At 48.6% G+C, this 25,692-nt stretch overlaps 2 protein-coding genes across 11 annotated transcripts in view; one reads left to right on the forward strand and one right to left on the reverse strand.

Moving 5' to 3' along the window:
* The window catches only part of SDCBP2 (syndecan binding protein 2), a 28,322-nt gene extending 17,498 nt beyond the window's left edge, over nt 1–10,824 (forward strand). For 2 of the 5 annotated variants that reach the window (XM_053247334.1, XM_053247331.1), the window contains 8 exons: nt 1,471–1,539; nt 2,324–2,450; nt 3,111–3,220; nt 3,652–3,819; nt 5,574–5,749; nt 7,152–7,323; nt 8,691–8,782; nt 9,838–10,824. In XM_053247334.1, coding sequence (XP_053103309.1) covers nt 1,486–1,539; nt 2,324–2,450; nt 3,111–3,220; nt 3,652–3,819; nt 5,574–5,749; nt 7,152–7,323; nt 8,691–8,782; nt 9,838–9,892 — 954 coding nt within the window. In that variant the 5' untranslated portion in view covers nt 1,471–1,485 and the 3' untranslated portion in view covers nt 9,893–10,824. Of the gene's footprint in view, nt 1–1,177; nt 1,377–1,470; nt 1,540–2,323; nt 2,451–3,110; nt 3,221–3,651; nt 3,820–5,573; nt 5,750–7,151; nt 7,324–8,690; nt 8,783–9,837 lie in introns of those variants that run through there. The other 3 variants (XM_053247335.1, XM_053247332.1, XM_053247333.1) reach the window with 3 other exon arrangements.
* Nucleotides 10,684–25,692, reverse strand: part of SNPH (syntaphilin) — a 39,672-nt gene continuing 24,663 nt past the window's right edge. For all 6 annotated transcript variants that reach the window (XM_053247329.1, XM_053247326.1, XM_053247324.1 and 3 more), the window contains 2 exons: nt 22,818–22,967; nt 10,684–20,822 (listed from right to left, as the gene is read on the reverse strand). In XM_053247329.1, coding sequence (XP_053103304.1) covers nt 19,568–20,822; nt 22,818–22,967 — 1,405 coding nt within the window. In that variant the 3' untranslated portion in view covers nt 10,684–19,567. The remainder of the gene's footprint in view (nt 20,823–22,817; nt 22,968–25,692) is intronic.

The raw sequence follows: 25,692 nt of genomic DNA on the forward strand, positions 1-25,692 counted from the left end.
CGACAGCCTTAAATAAAGAAAATAAAAATCCAAACCAGAGCACTGATATATCTCTGTGTTAGGGGCTAAATGCATGGTGTATTCACTGGTCCTTTTCTGTGGCTGCCCCAGGACTTTGGTGTGTGCGCCCTGTCAATATAAGACTGTAAGAGATTAAAACCTTTGTCTCAGAGCTAGCTTACATGGGGGGACAAGAAATGCTGAGCCATCTCTGGTGAGCTACCTGGCTGGGCTTCTCATAGAATAGAACTATTCTTTATTTCCGGTAGATTTAAAATGCTGCCGCCGCCACCCCTTTTATCGGCACAGTCTGAACTTCCCTGAGCTTTGGGTGGACTATCACAGGGAAAACTCTCTTAATTTTGCTTTTGGATAAGTACAAAAACTGTTCATGAGTATGCCTACATGTGGTGAGAAAACTGATAGCTGCTGAGTGCTTAAGGACATGTTTGCACCAGAGAAATCCCCCTTTCTGCCTCCTCCCCCTTTTCCTGAGTTAAAAACCAACTCTGAGAGGCTTGTAAAAAGAAAAGAGCAAAAACAGTTTTATTCAGTTACTACAGACTGCTTCCATCTGAGACTTTTAGCTTTAGATACACTGGTAGGTTACAAAAATAGGTTGTCTTAGGCTTCAGTTTTTGGTTGCCTTTAGGCATGCTTAGATGTTTACAGAGTATTTTGCAATGCCCTAGGTGGGTTGAGCATAGGCTAGTGTTTCTTATTTTAATTACATTGCAGTTAAACAATAATAGAACCATATCAGGGATATACAAAGCACACACGCAAAGAAACTTTAATTCTTAACACACAGTTTGACTAAAACTGTTTCCTATACTGAATTATTCCTATACTGAACCTATATCCTTGAAAACTCACCAAAACTCCTGCTCAGAATCAAGCTTCCTGCAATTCTATCTTTCAAGGATCTGCAGAGTTATTCTATGAGAGAAGCCTCCATGCTGGCTTCAACCATGAAGGAGCAAAACTCCATGCCCCTCACTAAGCCTTTTCACACATGCTTCTCTAGCACAGAACTTCCTTTCTTCTTGTCAGAATTCCCAGCAACAGCTCACTAGGTCCCACCCACCTGGCGTACTGATTGGTTGAGCCCTGGAGTTCACCAGCATGTCAGACAAAACAAGGGTTCACTTCCTGTTCACTCTTTAGAGGGTGGGGAGGCTGGGCACTACAAAGACCTTCTTCATCTCTGGCTGCCTTTAAAGAAACATCGCTTAAGATTCAACTGTTTTCACAGGCTTTTTTTGTTTTTGTTTTTTGTTATAACTATTTTTAGATGGTTTTAATTGTTTTGTTGTGTTATATTTCTGCTGTATTTTAAGCTGTTGTTCACTGCCTTGAGATTTATATGTGAGGTGGTTTGTAACTATAATAAATAAATAAATAAATAAATAAAATTCCACATCTCACTATTGCAAACCCACCTTGACTTTCTCTTCTGCCCTTTTATAGGTGATTCTTGTGATCATGTCGACATTGTACCCATCGCTCGAGGACATGAAGGTGGACCAGGTCCTGAAGGTGAGAGCCTTCCCATCAGTATCTTCTTGGCCTGAAAGTGGCAAGGGCACAGGAAGGCCTCCAGTGTTGTTGTGGGCACCCTGGTCCTTGCTGATCTGCAGGGTGCCTGGCGGCTTCATGGAGTGCTTGATTTCTAAAACGCAATGCCCCTGTTCACAAGCCTGCCTGGAAACCATGCCTCCTGCACCTGAAGCCTTTGCTCCCTAGCCCTGGATGAGCAAGTGCTGGTGATTATTTTGATTCAGAGGAGGCCCTTCAGAATGTGAGGTCCTAAGCCATCTAATGGTGCAGCTGGGAAATGACTTGATGATTAAGCCAGAGTTTGCTGGTTTGAATCCCAGCTGGTCTGTTTCCCAGACTATGGGGAACACCTATATCGGGCAGCAGCAATATAGGAAGATGCTGAAAGGCATGATCTCATACTGCGTGGGAGGAGGCAATGGTCAACCCCTCCTGTATTCTACCAAGGGCAACCACAGGGCTCTGTGCATGCCAGGAGTCGACACCAACTCAATGGCACACTTTACCTTTAAGCTGCAGTTTATGTAGATTGTGTCTCAATCGGCACTGCTCTCCCCTTACACAGGCAGCAGGGGAGTAACTATAATTGAGCAGATGGGTTCAGAGAACTCAGCCCCCCCAGCTCCACTCCTCCCTATTTTCTTCATTAGCTCCCTCACTCTGAAGGGCCCTTGGGGAGAGGGGTGAATACGGGCCCCCTCTCCCCTAGCTACGCCCCTGGCAGGCAGATCTTTCTGCACATCCCCCGTTTTTCTCATTTCAGGCCCAAAGCGATGCAGCCTCTAAGGGTCCAGCTTCTGCTGCAGTTCCGGTTCTGGCATCAACTGTTGCTCCAGCTCCCACTTCCGGAGTCCCCGCAGCCGAGAAGACAGAGCCATCCAAAGCAGCTGGTAATGACATTGCAAGAATCACAAAGAGGAGTACTGTGGCACCTTTAAGGGCTACCAACAGAGTGATTGTGGCTTGAATGCCCTCCTGAGGCAAGAGCTGCCTTGATCAGACACATGATGATGGGGCATCTTCTGGATCATGCCTCTCTTCACTGGTGCTGCAACCAGTTTCTCAGTCTCCCTTAAACTGCCCCCAGAGTCTCTGCTGCTGCAGCAGCACAATAATTGCAATATTTAGTCAATTAATTGGCTAGACCAATTAGCCCCTGTTCCCAGTGTTAGGTCCCCAGATGTCGTTGGACTACAGCTCCCATAATCCCCAGCCACAGTGGCCGAAGATGGTTGATGGGAGTTGTAGTCTAACAATTTCTGAGGGCCCAGCATTGGGCACCCCTGGTCTAGCTAATTAATTAAGTATTGCAGTTGAGCTTGCTGGTTGTGCTGTAGCAGCGAAGACTTTGGTGGCAGTTCAAGGAAGACTGAAAAACTGGTTGCAGTACCATGCAATCTGGCAGAAACTAAAGCGGAGATCCATAACACATTTTGCAGCCTGAGAGTTGGGGAGATATACCTGTTCTCCCTCCCTCTTGCACATGCGCGTGCACACACAGACACTCCCTGCCCTCTGAATTAACTCTTCTCCCCTCCTCTCCTTTGCAGAGTCATTGACTTTATACCCCAATCTCGCTGAACTCAATGATTACATGGGGCTCTCCCTTTCCAGTGAGGAGATCCAGAAGAATCTTGGACTCGTCCCAGCAGGCAGCCACGTAAGTATTTTTGAGTGCAACCAGAGATGTCATCTTTCATATATTCATAGAGTGAGTTGGCCTAGTAACTGAATACAGGGAAATGCCACCATGAGGTGACAAACGAGTTTATTACAAAAGCCACGATAAGACTCCAGTGCTCCCAATAATGTATATTTTAGCTTAATATTTTAATTGTGTATTTTAATAGTCTTGTTTTAATTTTTCTGGGTGAACTGCCTGGGGATTGTTTTAATGAAAGGCAGCATATAAATGTAACAATCAATCAATCAATCAATCAATCAATCAATCAATCAATCAAGTCTGCTGTGGAACTTCTCAGCACTCTGGGAAGTGGGAATCCCCCTCCTTCCTGGCCCTCACTAGCCCGTCTGAGCCGAAGAGACGATTAATCTGGCAGTGACACCTTTGCAACTTGGTTCCTTTGGCAGGCTCTGGTCTCGGCGGCGTCTCCTGCTGCATCAAGTGTGATGGTTGCCCCAGTCACGGGAAGTGACCTGGGGATGCGTCGGGCGGAAATCAAGCCAGGCCTGCGGGAGATCCAGCTCTGCAAAGATGAGCGCGGGAAGACGGGGCTGAAGCTGAGGAACATTGATAAGGTGAGAACGGCCATGAGGCTGCCCTGCGGCCCGTCTCCCTTCGCCATAACGAATGTTTGCACAAGTTCAAGAGGAGGGCTTCATTTCTGCTTTTCAGAGTTGTTGTGCGGCTGATGGCAAGCCTTTAAAAGGTTGGTCTCAAAGAAAAGTTGGGGTTCAATCCTAAATGCTCAGATCTTTATCCCAAAATGTCAGCATGATATCCTGGGGGAAACAGACGCATTTTGTTTTCATTGACACCTAGAATGTCAGCGTTGGGAGGGACCTTGGAGGTCTCTAGTCCCACCCCCTGCTCAGTGCAGGAAATGGCTCCAGCATCCCTGACAGATGGCTGCCCAGCCTCTGTTTGAAAACCTCCAGCCAAGTTGAGCTCACCACTTCATGAGGCAGGCTGTTCCACTGTCCAACAGTTCTCACAGTTAGAAAATTTTCCCTAGCCCAGATTTGAGAGAGTGAAACCCTCCCTTTGTATTTGTCATGTAAAACATAAACGGCAGTTAAAATTTAAATGACATGCTATAATAGGGCAGACGGGTTCAAAGAAAATGGGCCGCCCAGCTCCTGGGGGCCACGTGACTCGACCCTCTGCACAAGATCCAGCCCCTACTCATTTCCCAACTTTGTGTGATTGCTGGGTGTGCGTTTTGTTCATTCTGTCCGTGAGGGAGGTAATGAACAAAACGTACACCCAGCAACAAACATGGTTGAACCATGAGGTCTGGAGGGCTTGCGTGGCCCTTCCAGGGCTCTGCCATGCCCCCTTGTGCATGACATCATGTGCAAGGGAGTGTGGCCAGAGCCCCAGAAGGGCCATGCAAGCCCTCCAGAGCTCATTTGCATTGGAAAATATGTGCATCCAGCCAGCAAATGCCGGGCTGTGGCCATGCCCGCTTGCACATGACATCATTTGCATGGGTCATCACAAGCCCCCAGAGGAGAGTGGGTCTTGTGGTAGCAAGCATGACTTGTCCCATTAGCTAAGCAGGGTCTGCCCTGGTTGCATCTGAATGGGAGACTTGATGTGTGAGCACTAGAAGAAATTCCCCTCAGGGGATGGAGCTGCTCTGGGAAGAGCATCTAGGTTCCAAGTTCCTTCCCTGGCAGCATCTCCAAGACAGGGCTGAGAGAGATTTCTGCCTGCAACCTTGGAGAAGCCGCTGCCAGTCTGTGAAGACAATACTGAGCTAGATGGACCAATGGTCTGACTCAGTATGTGGCAGCTTCCGATGTCCCCATGTTCCTGTTCCCTTGCTATGCCTCTGATGATGCATTCAGGGGAAATGTAAATGGGCTCCCATGTACAGTGTTCTGGCTTTCTGTCGTATTCTCCTCTGGGTGGCAGGAGTCGTCTCCCTCCAAAGGCCCCGTTCATGATCTGCCAGAGACACATGGGGCATGCATCCTTGTGGGCACATCCCATGTGACTCCAGTAACCTTAGTGTCCCTATCCAGCAACCATTGGGGGGGGGTGCAGTACATAGGAAACTGTCTTAGAACATGGGTCTGGCTAGCTTAGTGTTCTCTGCACTGACTGGCAGCGGCTTCTCCAAGGTTACAGGCAGAGGTTTTTCTCCGCCCCACCTGGGGATGCTACCAGGGACTGAACCTGAGCTCTTCTGCCTGCAAAGCAGACGCTCTGCCACCGAACTGCAGCTCCGTCCGCTGCCATGCTTCTCCCCCCCACTGGCATCACAGGTCTCGCCTTCGGAATCAAGCCCTGGGGTTTTTCACATGCCCCCCACTTTCTTCTGCAGGGACTCTTTGTGCAGCTGGTCAGGGCCAACTCTCCGGCCGCTCTGGTGGGGCTGCGCTTTGGGGATCAGATCCTACAGGTCAACGGGAAGGACTGTGCAGGATGGAGCACAGACAAGGCCAAGCGTGCCCTGAAGAAGGCTTCCCCGGAGAAAATCGTCATGGTGGTTCGAGACAGGTGAGGAGGAGCAGGGAGCAGGGCTGACCGACCCAGGTGGTCACCCGCTCCAAACGGCCGGTGCACTTGCTGGTGTTTCCAGGCTTTCACTCAATGGTATCCTCACTAGGCCTTTCCCACCTTCTGATGTTCAAGCACCTGGCTAAGAGAGCCCAGAAGGGAGAAGGCCAAGCTCCAGCCATTCTCCTTGAAATGGCTGCTTTTCTTTTTGTATCAGTAGCTGCATCACATTTATGGAATGCCCACTGCTGAGGCAGGCTCTCTTGTCCCCTCTTGACTTTCAGTCGCCAACTCAGAAATGCCCCCTTTAAAGGAAACTTTTAAACTGTAACACTGCCCTCTTTTGGTAATTCTGTTTACACTGTTGTATCTACATGGCCTGTTCTATTTTAATGACCATTTTTAATACGGTGTATTGTGTTAACTTTATTTTTGTATGCAATTTTTGTGCCATCTTGGAAACCCTTGTGGGAAGGAGGAATATAAATTCCCTTTATAAAATAAATAGATGCAAGTATGTGATCCTCCTCCACAGTCTGAAGTGGTATAGTCCAAACGTAGGTTCACCCTGCCACCCCCCCAGTGACAACTAGGTCATAGTCACCCAGTTTTCAGGTTTAATTAATTAGTTTCTATTTATATACTGCCCTTCTTCCTAAGGTGAAGGAGGAGAGCTGGTCTTGTGGTAGCAAGCATGAATTGTCCCCTTTGCTAAGCAGGGTCTGCCCTGGTTTGCATTTGAATGGGAGACAACATGTGAGCACTGTAAGAAGGTCCCAGGTTCTGTCTCTGGCAGCATCTCCAAGATAGGGCTGAGAGAGACTCCTGCCTGCAACGCTGGAGAAGCCGCTGCCAGTCTGTGTAGACAATTCTGAGCTAGATGGACCCATGGTCTGACTCAGTTATATGGCAGCCACCTATGTTCTTATGACCCCAGGGGAGTTAACAACAAGATGAAAACAATTCAATGAAACCAGAACAAATACAGCTAAAAGTTTAAAAAGAGCAAAGGACAGCTCCTTGCTGGATGAAAAGGGCAGGTGGATAAAATGGGCATCCACCCCCACCCCAATGGCTGGCAGAGAGGGAGTCCTGCTGCAGGTCTCAGCTGAGAGCAGTTTGCCCAGAGAGCCCCCACCTTGTCTCCCCAGGATACACTGTTGGAGTGCAGTCCAACTGTGCTCGGGACTCAAGGCTGGGAACCCTGGGTTTAGCACACGGCACCTCTTGAAGGATGTTGCTTCGAAGCAGTCTGGAGGTCAGGCAGGATTCTCCCTTCTGAGACATGCATGGCGAATGGACGTGGGGCTGGGGCCCTATGGCCGTGGTCCTTACCGTGAGCTCCACCAGAGGTTTGCTGACCTCCCTCCCTCCCCTCTTTGCTCCCTCGCTCACTTGGCAGGCCGTTCCAGCGCACGGTGACCATGCACAAGGACAGCACCGGCCACGTCGGCTTCGTCATCAAGAAGGGGCAGATCAACTCGCTTGTCAGGGGCAGTTCTGCCGCTCGGAACGGGCTCCTCACGAACCACTACATCTGCGAGGTGAATGGGCAGAACGTCATCGGCTTGAAGGTGAGGACCCGACCCAGAGTGGGAGCGCGTTGGGTGGGTGGGTGGGTGGGGCTCTCGATGGCAGTGGTGCTTAATGTGGGGCCCACCAGATGTTGCTGAGCTACAACTCCCAGCATCCCCAAGCCACATTGTGGTGGGGGATACTGGGAGTTGTAGTTCAGCAACATCTGGTGGGCCCTACATTAAGCACCACTGCTCTATGGGGTCAAGCGGCACCTTTGAAAAGTGGTGGTTCTCTTTGTTTAGCAGGAGGAGAGCAACTGGCCCTACCCATCCCCAGGGCACAGCATCCCTCCAGTGGCTGTTGCTGGTGTTTACCTTATGTGTCTTTTTAGACTGTGAGCCCTTTGGGGACCATCTTATTTATGTATTATTTTATTCCTTTGTGTAAACCACTTTGGAAATTTCTGTTGAAAAGCAATATATAAATATTTATAGTCATTGTCATTGTCATCATAGCAGCAGCATGTGGGGGGTGGGGGGCTGTGTTCACAGTCTTAGGGGCTAGGAACTTGCTTTCGCCCTCCTGCAGAAGCAACCAGGGATACGGAGTTTGGAATGCAAAGTGCATTAAAAGTCCACAGAACAGACACATCTTCCTGAGCACTCTGTTTTGCTGTTGTGACTGTTGTCTGAACATTTGTTTGTAAGTCCCTTGTGGCAACAGAGTCAGTGCCACTATTCTGTGCAGTGCCTAACACACTGTTGTCGGTGTAGAGGGAACATCTTCATTGCATCTGGTGTGTTACGTAGCACCATAGAGCAAAGGGAAAGGTCCCTGCCTTGGGGACCTTACAGTCTAAATTTGGACAGCAGGAGGGGAGGGGAGGGGAGGGGAGGAGAGGAGATCCTGGCAAGGCCAATAAGGGATGCATGTGAACAAACGTACTCTAGCTTAGTTTCATTCGGGGCTGAGACCCAAGGCCTTAAGCCAAAGCTGAGAGGCCTCTTCTGAGGTGGGATTTGCAGAAAAAGGAAGGGATTTTTGAAGGGGCTCTAGGAAGGACTTCCATTTCCAAGCATAATGGATAGCATGTGGGGTGGGGAGCGGTGGTGCTAGAGCCGGAGAAGTGACAATCCCGGGCAGGGAGCAGCCCAGAAAAGAGGGATGAAGCTACAGATGGGATGAAGTGAGAGCATGTTCTCCCTTCCCGGCTCCAAATCCCTAATCCAGCCACCGCCCTTCACATACCCCTCCTGGCTTAGTTCCTTTTTCCCTGCTCTAAGCAGCTGTCTCTGGAGTTCGCTAACACAGTGGCACTGGATGGGGGGCACTTCTGCAAAATCCCAGCTCAGCCAGTCCTGCCGCTGCTGCTGCTGCTGCAGTGAGTGACCTCCTATTTCTCAATCTCTGCTCCTTCTTTCAGGACAAGGAAATCATAGACATCTTGACAAATGCAGGCGGCGTTCTCACCCTCACCATCATCCCTGCGGTGATCTATGAGCACATGGTCAAAAAGTGAGTAACCCAGATCTGGTTTAGCAGAGGGACTGAGAGAGGAAGCGAGGAAAGCGGCATCTGGATCCTATCACAGCTTAGCTGTGCTTACCGGGCAAGTCATGAACTCTCTTGGCCTGTAAGGTCCCCAGCTGCAATACTTTATTTTATTTATTCGATTTATTTAGAAGGATAAATGCTGCTGCAGGATCAGACCGAGCACTCACCTCGTAGTCCAGCCTCCTGTTTCCCACAGTGGCCGACCAGATACCCAAAGGGAAGCCCATAAGCCAGGGTTCTCAACTTTGGGTCTCCAGATGTTGTTTGACTACAATTCTCATCCCCAGCCACAAAGGCCCAAGTCTGAGAGCCCCTGTCATAAGCAGAGCATGAAGGCAATATTTCCCTCCCCCACCATTACTATTTGTTCCTCAGGTATACTGCCTCTGAACATGGAGGTCCCATATAGCCATCGTGATGACCAGCAGTTGATAGACCTCTCCTCCTCTTCCGTTTGTCTAGTCCAGGGATTCTCAACGTTGGGTCCCCAGATGTTATTGGACTTCAACTCCCATAATCCCCAACCAAAGGCCACTGGGGCTGAGAATTATGGGAGCTGAAGTCCAATAACATCTGGGGACCCAACGTTGAGAATCCCTGGTCTAGTCACCCTTTAAAGCAGGGCTGCACAACTTCGGCCCTCCTGCAGATGTTGGCCTACAACTCCCATAATTCCTGACTATTGGCCACTATGGCTAGCCTGGGGATTATGGGAGTTGTAGTTCAACAGCTGCTACAGACCCAAATTTGTGCAGCCTGCTTTAAAGCCATCTGTGCCAGCAGCCGCCACCACATTTTCTGGCAGTAAGGTCCATACATTAATGGTGCGTTGCATAGGGTGGATCTCTTGCCAGACAGGTCCATTGGGTGACTCCCAGTTCTTCGGGGTGGGGGGGCATTGTTTTGTAGGTTTGCAACCCTGCAAGGCTGAGTTGAAGGGTGAATTTGACTATTTTAGTTGGACTTCTGCAAAAACCATGCTGTGCCTTTCTCTTTGTTTCCATCTCTCTCATTAGGCTTTCCAGTGGGCTAGTGAAATCTCACATGGACCATTCTGTTCCTGATGCCTAAAGCTGCTGCAGGTTTTCATCCCCTCCCTCTTCCAGCATGAAATACACCAAAGACTAGGAGGACTCCAAAAGCCTCCAGCTTTCCATGGAGACTATTTGGAGGTAAAGAAAGGCTGGCTGATTCCTTGAGGACTGTGTTCTCAGAGGCAGGGCTGACACACAGACAGCTCTGTGCTGTGTGCCTGGGCCCATAACCGTATTGCTTCTTCCTTGTCTAGCCTTTTTAATGGTCTCTTCATGCAACCAAGTCAGTCCATAATGGCCACTGCTCAGCACAGGGATGAGCTTGTGTGATTCCTTTCGTACTAGAATCTTCATGGCCATCCACTGTGTGTTACCTTGTCAAAGCAAGAGGGATCGAGGTGAAGCGGCCCTGACTTCAAGACTACAGCAAAGTCTGCAGAGTCTAGCAGTCTTTAGGAGAAGCCTGGTGAGCTGGAAGCTGGCCTGTGGTCTACGTACCTTCTGGTCACCATTTCAGTTAGCACGTGCAGAGGGGCTCATGCGACCGGTCTGCCATGCACACAAACTGGATTGGCGCACAGCTCCGGTGGCTGCTTCTCTTTGCACACTTGTGGCACACACCCACAAGGGTTGGCAAAGGAGGTGCACCTTGTTATAAGCATGTGAGTGGTGGGTGGATGCCTTTGGTACCAGTTGGCCCCATTTTGGACACTGCCACACTTCCAAGTGATCCACAGCAGCCAGAAGGCTGACTCCCTCTGGCTTGGAGCAACGCATTCCACTGCTTAAATCCCCCAGGCTAACACCCACATGGAAAGCAGACACCTGCAGAGACCCAAACGACATTTATTACAGTCACTAAACAGACAATGGTTACAGGACAGTGGAAATCAAAACCCAGGAAAATAATACAGCTTTTAAGTTCTGTATTTAAAAATATATTATATAGATTTTTCTCTCTCTTTCAAATATAGTCGTACATTTATTTCTAGGCAGAGCTTTGGATAGTCTAATGGACGTGTACACATCTCCACAAGTACGTAGCACAAGAGACTTAGCTCCTGGTGCACCAACCACATTTGCCACTTTCCCACCAGAATTCAGTCTGTCTCTTCCCCCATGTTATTTTACATTACACTTAAAAGAAAACAGAGGCATGGCCATCATCCTGACTGGTGACCCAATCTGCATGCCCCTTCCTCATCCGCTCCCCCAACCTTTTCATCCAAAGGAACTCTAGAAGCATCCTTATTCCAGGTGCAACCTCTTCACATGGTAATGCTGTCACATGGCCTGCTTGCCACAAGTGCAGCTACAGGCTTTGCACACCACTGTTTAACTCCCTCCAGGACATTCCATGAGCCCCCCCACCCAATGTCACTTGTGCTTATGACAATCTACACCAGTTCACCATCGCTACATTTTGTGCCTGCTGTGAAAACAAGTGGAGGCCAGGCGGGCTTCTCATGAGCATACAAGGCTTGTGCAAATTGTGAAAGGTCAAGGGATGTGGTGCAAGTTGTGAAACCAGCATGAGAATTGTGTCAGAGGTGGCCATCTGCTCACCAGTATTGCCAGTGGCTACCACAGAGTCCTGCTTAAGGCAAATCTGACTGATAAGGCCATCTTCTCCAGAATCTTAAAGTATGTCTCCACCAATGTGTTTTTGGTAGGATATTTCCCTATTAACCATATCTAACCATTTCATCAAAGTCTCATTTGTGTCACAGTCTTAAGAATAGCGAAGCCCAGTTTGGAGAAACAGAGAAAGGCAAACTACATTTTGTTTCAAAAGCCTTCTCATGCAGCAAGGTGACTGAAACTAAAACTGCTAATAAAATACCCTTATACAAATCTATGGTGCAACCACATTTGGAGTACTGAGTAGAGTTCTGGTCACCATATCTTAAGAAGGAGACTGTAGAACAGGAAAAGGTACAGAAGAGGGCCAACAAGATGACCAGGGGCCTGGAGCACCTTCCTTATGAGGCAAGGCTACAGCATCTGGGGCTCTTTAGTCTGGAAAAGAGGCAACTACAGGGGGACATGATAGAAGTGTATGCATGGAATAGAAAAAGTAGATACGGAGAAATTTCTCTTTGTTTCAACACTAGAATCAGGGGCCATCCAATGAAAGTGAAGGCTAGGAAATGTAGGACTGACAAAAGGAAGTGCTTTTTACACAAAATGCATAATTAACCTATGGAACTCTCTGCCCCAAGATGTGGTGACAGCCAACAGCCTGGCTGGCTTTAAAAAGGGTTTAGATAAATACATGGAGGGCAGGTCTATCAATGGCTACTAGTCTGGTGGCTATAGGCCACCTCCAACCTCAGAGGCAAGATGCCACTCAATCCCAGTTGCAGGGGAGCCACAGCAGGAGAGAGGGCCTGCCCTCAGCTCTTGCCTGTGGATGTCTCAGAGGCACCTGATGGGCCACTGTGTGAAACTAGATGAGCCTGATCCAGTAGGGCTGTTCTTATGTTATGTCCAGTCACAGAATGTCTACATTGCCTCAGACACAACACAGTGTGTGAGTGCATACACTTGGCAACTAGCAGCTGAGTGTTTGTTCACACTTCCCAAGTCCTCCATTGATGGCTGCACCTTCAGGGGCCAACTTATCTGTATCAACAGGCCATCACTAAGATGGCTTTAGCTATCAGTCACCATTGACTGGTTCACAAATGCAAATGCATTGCATTATTTTGCTACCCTTGAGTGTCCAGTACTGGAAAACTCAAAGTGGCAGCCAAATGTGTCCTCCGCTGAAAGCAATGCATTTGAGGGCGATGTGGAAGTTTGTGGGTGGTGTTCCATCTGTGACCATCCATCAAGAGATAAACAAGGTTTGCCCAGTTATCTCTGTAGCTGTGCCTTTAAGAGCAGCTTGGTTACAGACATTAGCAAGCAATCATTTTCATGACTGTTGGGAAAGGTTTCACCAGCAAGGCAGCTCAAGGTGCTATTAAGGGCAGAAGAGCAAAACCAGGCTGTTACTTTCAGGGCAACTGGGAACCCAAATATCATGCACGTGCACAATTGTAGTAAATGCTTGTGTGGACCAGTGCTTAAGGTTGCTGCACATTCAGCATTTCATGATTGCAACATAAACTCCAAAGGCAGGATGGCTCTGAACAAAAGTTGCAGGGGAACAGCAGCAGCAGCAGCAGCGGCATAAGCATCTACGTCCTGGCTGGGGGCTCCCCAGAAGCATCTAGTGGGCACTGTGAGAAACAGGATGCTGGACGGGACAGGCCTTGGGCCGTATCCTGCAAGGCTCTTCTTCTGTTCTAGCTCAGATGGGTGAATGAGAATGTGGTGGGAATGAAGTGGCAGGGTTCTGAGCGGGGCTAGGAGGCAACAGTGGTGGCTCTTCCTCAGGAGTGAGGGCAGGGGGCACCTGAGGAGGCAGCCTGGGTTGCTCCTCTCTCTTCCCACCCTGCCCAAGAGCTGTGCTGCCTAAGAAGCAGCTGGGGCCCCCTTTCGTCACTGTCACGGTGCTTCCCAGAACTCAGCCTTACATCTCCACTACTTATTCATGACAAGCCACAAGCTATGACTTCACCCCCATTTTTGTCATCTAATATAGATTGCAGGCCCTTTGGGGGCAGAGACCACCTAAGTTCTGTACAACACCTAATGCACACACACACACACACACCCATCCATCCAAGCTGGTTCCTAACATCTGGCACTCGCTCACGAGACTTACAAAACAAATCCTGGATGGGGCCACACGGAGAGCAAGAGGCTTCCTTCAATGAATGGGGTGACCAGGAGAAGCCTCCATTGGCCGCGGTGCCCTTGCACACGCCCCATTATGTTCTTCCATCTAAACAAGGGCTTGCCATTCATTCCTAGGAAGGAAAGTAGCACACTGCACATAAACGCAGGGATCCTCAACGTTGGGCCCCCAGATGTTCTTGGACTTCAACTCCCATAATCCCCAACCAGAGGCCACTGGGGCTGGGGATTATGGGAGTTGAAGTCTAAGAACATCTGGGGGCTCCACGTTGAGGATCCCTGATTAAAGGATACTGCTGTGCAGAGGGCTCAACCCACTTCCCATTCTGCCTGCCTGTGGGCCCAGGGATCCTGCAGCAGATCATGTTGCCTAGGGATCCTTCCAAATACAGAGAGACTCTCTCTGCCCATGTGGCACCTTACCTTGCATGAGACGAGCATTTTGCTAGTATATATAAGAGGGAGAAGTTGTCGGATTTTAAGAACCACAGAGTGAAACTGAACATATGTAGCTGCCCCCAAGCATTTTAGGAAAAAGCTGGTTGTGGGATGAGAATGGGGAGCTTAGCCATGGATTTACCAACTGCATCCTCTAAACCCCTCCACCACCTGGTTTTAAGCAAACACATAACTCTATGTCTGCCACCTCAGTGGTGCGGAACCAGTGATGGAAGCCCAGCCCGGAGGAGGCCTTCATAAAAACTTCCTCCTCGAAACACTGCACTAAGGCATGACCCAACCTCCACCTGTTTCAGCTCCAACCCCACCAAAGAATCTAGCAGCTGCTAGCCTTACACTCCTTCTCCAAAGTTTCTACAGATGGTGGAAGAAGCAACCAATGGAAATATGGTCTCTCGTTTTCCCAGCAGTGATTTCTCCTCTTCAGTTCTGAAAGGGAAAGGGCTTGATCAAGAGCACGGAAGAGAGCCAGTCACCGGGACATGCGGCCACCTAAGGTCTTCGGACAATGACCTTTGTATAGTAGAGTTCAAGTTTACCAAAAGTGAACATAGTGCAAAGCAGGACCAACCAAACTTAAGGACTTTTCAGTTGCTGCCCCGTGGGGGCAGCGGCAGCAGGTTGCTCTATGCGAGGTATATCTCTGGCTCCTCTCCATCTTGGCCAAGTGCCCTTGCCTGGAAACGCTTCCAAGTGGACACTGAAAACATGCTCCCAGAAAAGTTCCCAGCAGGCAGAGCCGGAGCCAATTGGTCAAAGTTTTGTGAACATGATGGAGGGCGGGTGGGGAGTGTGGAGTGACATTTACATGGTCATCCAAAGTGATTGTTGCACATGACATTTGTGATCCACTACATTCTTGGGCTGGGATGAATGCAGAGATGATAGATCCTTTCTCTGCCTTCTGCAACCCTTGTGGGAATAAGCAAAAGCAAGTCTAGGCTCAGACCAAGCATTTTAAAGTCTAAACAACATCTCCACTTCTTCCAGCCACTTTGCTTAGCTTCTGCTTTCTAGAACAGAGAAGTACTTTTTCAAAATGGTACTGTGCAATTTTGGTGGTTAGGTGCTCATCATTTGAGGCAAGGCTCCCCACGGCTTAGCCCTGGAATCTGTTTTTCATGTTTAGGTGGTGTGAAATAATAAAGCAAGCATCTTTCAGAAAACGCAGAGTGACTTTTCCTTATCCCTGAACAACCCCCACAAGCTCTGCCACACGGAGGATTAAGCCCCTTCTGGGGCTAAGGGCATGCCTCCTGGGCTGATGCTCTGGCATCTTTCACAGAATTTAAACAGGGACTTGGTGCACCATCTGTGGGGCTGCTACACCACCTAGAGGAGATCTCTCTTGCCAACCATTCCACTACTATTAATTTAGCAGCCATCGTAATGAATTGGGCAGGGTGGGGGGCAGGCAAAGCTTGCCTCTGCTTCCTGGAGCTCCATTTGCTCCTCTCTCCTGCTCTGTGCTGCTGCCTGCAGGCTGTCTATTTGCCAGGTCGAGCTGTGCAGTTAACCACAAAGTTCTATTAACCTCAAAGATCTAAGAATAAGTTAACCTCAGAGCTCTAAGAATACTTGTGGAATTCTCTGCCACAAGATGTGGTGACAGCCAACAACCTGGATGGCTTTAAGAGGGGTTTGGATCACTTCATAGAGGAGAGGTCTATCAACAGCTACTAGTCGGAGGGCTATAGGCCACCTCCAGCCTCAGAAGTGGGATGCCTCTGAATACCAGTTGCAGGGGAATAAAAGCAGGAGAGAAGGCATGCCCTCAACTCCTGCCTGTGGGCTTCCCAGTTGCATCTGGTGGGCCACTGTGTGAAACAGGATGCTGGACTTGGGCCTGATCCAGCAAGGCTGTTCTTATGCTTTTATCTGATGAATGGCCATCCTGTAGGCAGCACAGGGTGGGAGAAAGAGGAGCAAATGGCCTTTGGCATCCCCCTCTGCCTGAGGCACTCCTGAATTTCAACTCATGTGAACTCTGTTCCCACTGTAAATTATTGCCTACAAGTGAAAAAGATACCAGCATGTAGAGGGCCCCCTGTCACTGTGGGACAAAAGAGCAGCGATAATGTAGATCCTTAGTGGTTGTTTAACAAAGGTCAGATAGCTCTAACCTTTGCATCCTGGAACCATCAAATAGGCTGCTCAAGTTTGAGAGAAGTAGGCTTAGTCAACAGCAAAGGAACAGCATTCTTTGGCTAAAGAAAATTCAACTGGACTGGCCTATCAAACTTGCCCAATGGGCATGCAAATGAGAGCTTCTGGCACTCTTAGGTGGTTCTAGGGCAGCAGTTCAGATGTTGCTGAACGACAACTCCCCTCATCATGATGCGAGTTGTAGCTCAGCAACCTCTGGAGTTACACACATTGGAACCCCTGTTCTAGGGCACAAAATCAGAAGTAAATGAAACAGAAAAATAACTTTGAAAAGCAGGTGCACTGCAGATTCCTGCAGAAAAGACTGCAGACACTTACAATGTGGATGTTGGGCACTCCCGAGAGCCCAGGATGGGATGAAGCCAGAGGCACATGTGCTAAAGGGATGGAGGAGTTGCTCATCTGTCCCATTTCACAATGGCCATGTGGGCAGGAAGCTGCCTTTGACCCACTCTGTCCATTCAACTGTCTGGCTCCGTATTATGTAGAAGCTGTTCTCTAGTGTCCAAGAGCCTCCTTCCCCACTTCCCAAGATCATGTTAATTGCTGCCTTGCACCTCAGGAAGGCAGTATAGTAAAATATTCAGAACAAGAAAAGGAGACGCCAGATATGGCACCACTTCTAAGCGGAACATGCACTCTCTTTCTGCAGAATCTACTGCTTTGTGGGAGCTATAATGTTGCTTCTAGTCAGGGCTGTCTGTAGAGAGCCCTGGTGGGGTGCAGGGCCTGGGGCAAAGCAGCCAGTGCGAGGGCCCCTTTTAGTTAGTTCTAATGGGGGGTTAAAAGAGCAGGGCCCGGGGCAGTCGCCCTGCTTGCCCTGCCCTAAGGACAGCCCTGCTTCTAGTGTATGGGCACTACATATTCAAAAGCAGCCCTCTTGCAGAAGAAGAGCAGTAGCAAGCCAGGGGGGTGCCCAAGGAGGCAGCTCAGGTTGCTCCTCCCTCCCTCCCACTTCATCGGAGAGCCGTGCTGCCTGCAGGCTGGCCATTCATCAAATAGAGCTGCAAGGTTTACCATGCAGCTCTACCTGATGAATGGCCAGTCTGCAGGCAGCACAGCTCTTGATGGGGCAGGAGGAGCAAGCCAAGCTGCTGGGAAGCAGAGGCTGGCTTATTAGGATGAGCCACCACTGAAGAAGAAGAGCCCTCCGGGATCAGATCAGAAGCCTGTTTCCCATAGTGGCCCACTAGGTGCTTCTGGGAAGCCCACGAGGAGGGCAGGGAGGCATCAGTCACCTCCCAATGTTGCCCCCAGCAACTGGGATTTGGAGTGCGAATTAAAGCAGTAGTTCTTTTGACGGCTGCAGAGTATTCAGACAGACTCTTCAAAAGATGTACCCACCTCCTAGTGTGATTGTCCCCTGAGCCATAGTATGCTAAGCTGCACAGCAATTCCACACAAAATGCAGTTCCTCCCTATCTCTGATCATCAGAGGCGCGCTCTGCACAGACAGACTAGTGCTTGAAGAGCACTGATCCCGCTCCGTGAATGTCTCTAATTCCCTTTGGAAACCATCAGGGCCAACAGTCATCCCCAATAATTCGGACACAATGACTGCATCAAGATCTCGGCAATGGCAGGAAGAAGGCTCATTGTGGGAATACGTCAGCTGCAGCGAATTGATTAATTTGGAGGGGGTTTTTTTTGTTTTAAAGGCCAATTATGAACATTTCTTCCACATGCCCTTATTTGAGCTTTGGAAATGGATGTGGAAATGCTAGAAGGAGCTCTTAAGTGAATCAACTTTCTGGCAGAAAGGAACATGTTCAGTCTGCCAGGAAGGTGAAGGGCTCTACTCTGCCATACACCAAACATGCGCCACAAAACCAGCCATTCTGCCAGTCGTCGGATGGAAGAAGTACAGCAATGCTGCTTAGCAACTAACAAGCCCATCCTTCATTACTTGTGACAAGGTGGAAGTGACTGAGAGGAGATCTTGCTACTGCCAGAGAACCATTCAAGTCCTTTCAGATGGCAGAGAGCTGTGTGACCTGAAGAGCTTGTGTGCAAAGTGAAAGCCAAGAGCTCTCTCACTCTCCATGCATTCCTTTAGGGGCTGTTCATATGGCTAGCACCATATAGCATGGACTTTGTGCTATTTCTACAAAACCACCTGCTGGCTAACTTTTGATTTCTGAGAATAACTCACCCCTTTTTCATTGGTACTTTTCTTGCAAATGGGGGAAAGGGTCAGTTCTTCCTGTGAGAACAATGCAAGCCTGGGAGCTTTCCAGATTAGCTGCTCAACAGCAGCACAATGCTTCCATTCAGGCAAATCGCATTCGACACGTAAACAGCAGGGGGAGCAGTCTCGCGGGAACAAACAGCCTGAAAAAACAGCAACTTTCTTATGCCGGATGTACGGCATCATAGCACTATATCGCAGTGATTAAATTTGAAACAAGGCATTGGAAATATGAACGGCACCCTGCTGTCAGCGTAGGGACTGTGGTGTCACAAAGCGGGAAGTGTGGAAGCACACTTCCGAGATACGATGTGACCCCGTTGCAGGGTGTAATCTGGAAAGCTCCCTACAGGAGTGTGTGGAGGGCAAATAAGCTCTTGCTTCCAACCGGCATTTGATGACTGATTAAGTGTCATGAAGTTGGTGTAAACTATTAGCCACCACATAGACAGATTCTCTCAAGGCCAACTTGCATACAAGCTCTTAAAGTTGCACAATACTTTGCCATCCAGAAGGACCCTTCCTTAACTTCCCAGAACCAGCAAAAGGGCCAGGTAAAGTCTCTAGTAATTTGAGCAGAAGCATGACAGTCAGTGATAGCCCAGTGAGGAGGGAGCAGAGCGCCAAGGGCTTATAGGGTGGCCTTGGAAAAAGCAGTAGGGCAAGTGGGCTAAGCCAGTGGGTAGCCTTTCCAATGTAACCTCAAAGTGTCCAGACTGGCTCTGGATGCTCCCAGTTCAGGAACTCAACCAGTTCAGGAAGAGGCTCCTCGCTTTCCTGAAGTGAAATGACAGGACCATTTCCACCAGCTACATCACCTGCAAGGTGAGGGTTCTTCAGCCAGGAGGCCAGCTGCCCTCCCCCAGCTCCAGTCACCCAGAGAAGGCATTTTTCAGTCTGTGGCTCCTCCAGAGCTTCAGAAACAGCAGCAATGCCATCGTTGAAGTCAATTGCATAAACTGAGATGCAGCAAGTCAAAACTTACGTCACGTTACTTGAGTGTTCCAAAATAAATAACTGGATAAATAATTTTAGAAAAGAAAAACATTTCAGTGCGTGTCTGGAATTTACAATCAGCGGTCAGCTCACTTCTGAACTCATTCTCTCGATGAAGCCTGTGCGTGATGCAACCGGCTGGACGGGAAGGGAGCGCTAGGGCTGCGCGCAGGCCCCGTTGGCGCTGCTGACGGAACGGCAGCTGATCTTGCGGATGGAGTGCAGAGCAACCGTGCAGCAGCCCCGCAGGAGCGAGCTAATGTTGTAGATGGGCTGGTCTTGCCTCCTCTGACTGCGGCACAGCCAGGCCACCGTAGGCACGGCGGGCACCACCACGGCCAGGAGGTCCACAATGAAGTGGCGGCTCCAGTAGCTTTTGGGCTCCATGGCTGTTGCAGCTGCCGCTGCTTCTTGACCTGCCTCAGCAGCCTCCTCTTCCGGGACACACACAACGCTCACTGACAGGCTGGCAGCGGAAGTATGGTGCACTGCCGGGTTACTGGCTGCTGGGCAGGCGGGGGCTGGTTGCCCAGCAGGGTTCTCGGCATGGTCCCCTGCAGTCACCATCACAGCCGAGTTGGGGTCAGTGGCTGCCAAGTCCAGGGCTGCAGGGAAGCCGTGGGCATGAGTCTCCAAGGTATCCGGCTCAGCAGCGTCTTCCATTTCGGAGACCCACACCGACGTGGGGCTGCCCAGGCTGCAAGCCTGGGACTTCATGACCTTCTCCAAGATGGTATCGAGATCGGGCTGATAGTGTACAAAGTCCGTCTGTATGGCTTGTTCCTGCATGCAGCTGGCTTGCACCGCAGCCTCCACACTGTGCTGAGACCCCATCAGTTTCTCATATGTGGAGCTGGTTGGGACCCGGGACCCCAGTGTGTAGGAGGTCTGGAGAGAGGCCTCATCTGGGCCACACTCTACCCCCGAGGACAGGAGGCTGCTCTGCTCCAACAAGTCTGTCCGGCTCAGGGAATCATCTGCAGCCACAAAGCCACTGTCTGCCCCTTCCTCCACCGAGATGGTTTGGGAGCCTCCCACGTTCCTGTCGGCTGCTCCTTGGTCACTCAGCTTGGTGTAGGTGCTGCTGCGGGTGAGGGAGCGAGCTGGAGAGCCCCCTGCAGATTCTGCAGCCCCCTCCTCTTTCACCGTCCCATTCTGAGCGATCTCCACGCTGTGGAGCAACGTCTCCAGTTTCTTGTTCTGAATGTTGATGTCCACAAAGTACTTCTGGAGCCCTTTGTCTTTCTCTATCAGGTTGTTCTTGACGGTGTCGATCACCTGCTTCAGCTGCTTGATTTCCTTCCGGGCCTCCTTCAGCGCCAACTGGGCCTCCACACGGTGGCATTCTTCCTCAATCCAGTCTTCTTGCATCCTTGAGAGCTGAGTCTTGAGGTCTTCAATCTCTGCATCTCTGTATCCGATAGAGAGACAAGCACAGACAGTCACTGCTCTTGCTAGGCCAGAACACACATTCTGAACACACCATCTGTGTGCATTCCGTACCACCCAGACCCCAAATATTTGGCACTTATTTAGCTAAACTGGTTTTTAAAAAATGAGCTGTCTTTTAGAAACTAATTTCGTCAAACAACCTAGTAAACTGCTTTTATAAACTGTGATGTTTGAGAGTTTTATATGGATTATTTGTAATTTTGATAGATAACGTCTTGTGAGCAGGTTGTGCAAATTTTGCAAAGTTACATTTATTCTGAGATCTTATGTAATTTAGTCAGCTAGCCATAGGGCATTATCCTTTGACCCCTGAAAAAGCACCTTGCATGATGACTGAACTGCGGCGTTTAGAAGTTCTAAAATTCCACATATGATCCCCAAATCGGAGCTAAGTGGACACATTGGACAAGGGACAACTAGCAGCAGGGCCTTTTCTGTTGTGGCCCCTATTCTGTGGAATTATCTTTGCATTAAGGCCTAGTTGCAAAGCCCTAATAACTGAGCAAAGAGGCACTTTTAAAAGTAGTGACTTTCATTTTTAGCAGAGGTTCTAAAATTCCACATATGATCCCCAAATCGGAGCTAAGTGGACACATTGGACAAGGGACAACTAGCAGCAGGGCCTTTTCTGTGGTGGCCCCTATTCTGTGGAATTATCTTTGCATTAAGGCCTAGTTGCAAAGCCCTAATAACTGAGCAAAGAGGCACTTTTAAAAGTAGTGACTCTCATTTTTAGCAGAGATTCTAAAATTCCACATATGATCCCCAAATCGGAGCTAAGTGGACACATTGGACAAGGGATAACTAGCAGCAGGGCCTTTTCTGTGGTGGCCCCTATTCTGTGGAATTATCTTTTCATTAAGGCCTAGTTGCAAAGCCCTAATAACTGAGCAAAGAGGCACTTTTAAAAGTAGTGACTCTCATTTTTAGCAGAGGAAGAGCAACTGTCCTTGTCTGGTTGTCCTGGACAGGTTGTGGTTTCTTATTGATAAGGGAAACAAATGCTGCAGTTGCTCAGAGTTTTTCCCCCCAACTGCACAAGTAACTGGTGCCACTCCCACCCCTAAATCATGAGCACTTCCATTCCCAAAATGCTTCTAATTGCAGAAAAAAGAAAGAAGAGAAAGACGTAACAATGACTGATATAATTTGAAAGGAAGTGTGACTCATGGTAATATCATTGGAGTTTTTTTTTTTTTTTAACTGCTAGGTAACTCTTGTATACCTACAAATACTGTTTATAAATAGGGTTAAGTGAGTTAATAAATGTTTTTGACTATGCAAGTAATGGCAGGTGAGAGGGCTTGCCCTGTCTGTGGCTTCCAGTGGCATCTGGTGGGCCACTGTGCGAAACAGGATGCTGGACTAGATGGGCCTCCTTGGGTCCGATCCAGCAGGGCTGTTCTTATGTTCTTAAGTAGTTGGTCCCAATAATACTATCAATATAAACTTACAAAGATTGAAAGTAAACAGTAATCATCTTATTTTTCTATTTCTCTCATTTCCCCATCTATTTCTACAATTCTGTTCTTATTAAACCCCCAATATTCTCAACTGCACAAAAACCTCACCGCACAATCCCCACCCCACTGCACAAAATGGATCCAGTTGCACATTACAACAAACCCTGGCTTTCACATAGAAAGACCGGACAATGAATTAGCAGCTGCCCTTCCTTTGTGAGATAAGGAGGAGAGACTCTGGTGCTGGAAATGTTTGAGCTTCCGTATCATGTGTAACAGTTGACAGAGAGGACATTGCCAAGGTCCCCAGAAGAGCATGGCAAACTGTACAACCTTGTACAGTTCCCAATGGCCAACAATCTCAGGATGAAACATTAACACTTGAAACACTCCAAGAACAGCATCGGAAACAGCAGAAGGGGCTGGGCTGGTTTTGCCTGGCTGTAGAACAGGCTGAGCCTCACATCCGTGCAAATGTCCCAGATACAGACCTGTCCTGCAGTCTCTCATGAGTGTCTTTCAGCCGGGCCCTCAGGTGACGGATGCAGACCTCCTTCTGCTGAAGAGGGGTCAGGTATTGCTCCGGGGTTGGAGGCTTGATCCCATGGTTATCACTGCACAGCAGGTACTTGACTGGGCGTCTGGAACAACAAGGAAAACACACGTCAATCCATTAAGTCCCAAAGACACACCTTCTCCCTCACCCCACACTGGTGTTTGGTAAAAGAATGGGGAGGCAGAAGTACATAGTTCAGCAAAGCGCCTTCATGGTCTTGGAACTGTCCATGGTGAAAAACAGGCATATCTTGCTGTTCAGTGGAAGCTTAAGAACTTGGGACTGCACTGCTTGAACTCATTCCCTGTTAACCTCTCACCTCTTTTGGTTGTTTCCCCCCCACTTGCTGTTGAATTTCAACTGTAAGCTCTTTGCGGGCAGGGGCCTGTCTTTTTAGCTTAAGAAACCTTGCAAATTGCCATGGATGTGAATGTTATGTTACTTCTATAAGTTCAAACTATGCTTCACTCTGTTCTTCAGATTCTTACTGCAAAACCCAACAACTGCAGAGAGCAATAATACTGTGGAGTGGTTGCTCCAGTGATGCTTTTTGTCCCAAATGGAACAGTGTGGTGAAGCAAGCAGACAAATGAGACAGCAAATGAACACACACAGAGGGGTGCTGGAGGAGCAAAGCAGAGAAACATTTCAGACAGGGACAGGTCTTTATTTCCACAAGGTATCCGTCACCTGCCAAACTCCAGACTTTGTAATACAAGCCCCCCCCGCCCCAATTCATCCACATTTAAACTTTTGTATGACTTGATAGCTCAAGGTGCTTGCTCAGTAGCGATGGTCAGCTGATGTCCCTTGAGCTTGGACTGGAGTCACACCTACCTGCAGGGTGTGAGGATAAGACCAGTATTCTGCCTGGGTGCCTGTGTCATGATAGGGGGGCAGGCATTTTTGAATACAGCCAGTAAGAAAAAGAGCTGGAGTTTAAAGTTGCTTTGGAGTGAAACAAATGCTTCATGACCCAGAGAGTGGATTTCAGAACTCTCCTCCATAATTTGGCCCTGTCTTTGTGCTAGCTCACACTTCCTCTCTCTTCTTCCCAAAGACCATCAGAGGATTATCTTAAAATACAATGGCAGTTGATTTGGCCTTTTGGCAGACGGAGAATCTAACATTTGGAACCACTCCAAGAATGAAGCCTGGACTCCTAAATAAACTGGTCCCTCTTCTAACAAGTCTGAGTTAAAACTAATTCTTTTGGTATATGAAATGTTTGTTTTATATACTTTTATTTTGTATTGGTGTCTGTATTTGTTCTAAGATCATAATAATTTTTCTCTAATTCTTTTGGTAGTTTTAGCCAGATTTGTAAACTTGCAATGCAACTACATATTACAGAGAACATGCTGCTGCCACTCAAAAATTAAGGTCTTGTGTCATTGTGACATCCTTTTGATGGGTGCTTTCCTGCCTTGTGGAACAGGGTAGGGGGAAAGAAGAAAACATACATCATAATAGCCCTGTTCAGACATTACATTGTATGTGCCCACAGGGTCTGTACACATGTACATGCTTTTGTGTGAATGTAAACGAACACGTGTACGTCAAAGTAAGCCTGCAAGCAGGCTCCCTCAAATACAGATAGGAAGTTTACTACTCTGCTCTATTGAATGTAAGGTGTGAGTAGGAATAACAACTTCAGGATATAGAAATACATTGAACTAGACACTACAGGTGGGCGAGGGGAGAATTCCAGACAAGGCTGATGCCAAAGACTTGGTAACATGTCATTCTGTTCTCAGACCACAGTTCCACTTTCTGTTGAGATAAATTGACCATCACCACAATGTCTCTGCTCACTGTGGTCTTTTGACATCCCTCTTGACCTGCATCTCTCCTGCATGGATAGGCAAGGAGTTTTGTACCAAGAGCTCCATCAGTGATACATTTGCATCCATCCAGTGATACATTCTAGGGGACTGTAATTGGTCTGGTTTGCACATTATTTTCTTGCAGATAGGATGTTACTCCTCTTCGATAACACCACCCTTTTCAATAGCTACTCTCAAACATAGAATGGGCTCTTGGGGGAAAATCTTGATCTTTTAGGACATAAGATCACAGCCTGATAACTACCAGCTGTTGGTTCTACATATCCAGGGTGATGGAACACACCGAGGGCAAGATTGCCCCACTCTTGATCTACTCACATTCACTTGAATGCATGCATGTATAAGCCTCTCTCTTTCTACACAATTGCAAGCCCTGGAATAGCAGAATTCCCAGCCAGGGTGCCCAACTGCAGGGAGAGAATTCCCCTGCAAACAGTTGCAGGTCCACTGACTCCATACTGATGTCCAACCAAGCGATAGCATGAAGAGCTCCCCTCTATATGTCTTCACTCACCCTGGATTTTTTGTACTACTAGGAAATACATATATTTACTGCATGTACAGTGTCATGCTACGAGTACACATCTCTTTTGCCAAATGTACAGATGTGAACTTGCCACGTCTCAGGCACACGCAGTGTATGCATGGATTTCTACTTCTCTCTGTAGGAAACTATTTCATGTGAAATGGTTTTGAGCAAAACTGTAGAGCTCCTATAGATTTAACCAGATGTCAGCTTGGGAAGCTAAAAGCCTGCAGGGAAGTTGAGGCCTGAATCCTGAAATCTTTCATTTCTCTCTTCCCAGCTGGACCACTGATGCCAGGCCTCCAGAGTAGACAACTGGAGATCTGCAACAAAATGCAGCAGTGTACCCCCAGCAGACAGGATCACTTTCTTCAGGAGTCCAGCCAGCCTGGAATGTAAACCCTGTAGTGCTGCTTGGGGCTAGTGTGGGGGGAGCG

This window comes from Hemicordylus capensis, chromosome 4, assembly GCF_027244095.1.
Source record: "Hemicordylus capensis ecotype Gifberg chromosome 4, rHemCap1.1.pri, whole genome shotgun sequence".
Taxonomy (NCBI): domain Eukaryota; kingdom Metazoa; phylum Chordata; class Lepidosauria; order Squamata; family Cordylidae; genus Hemicordylus; species Hemicordylus capensis.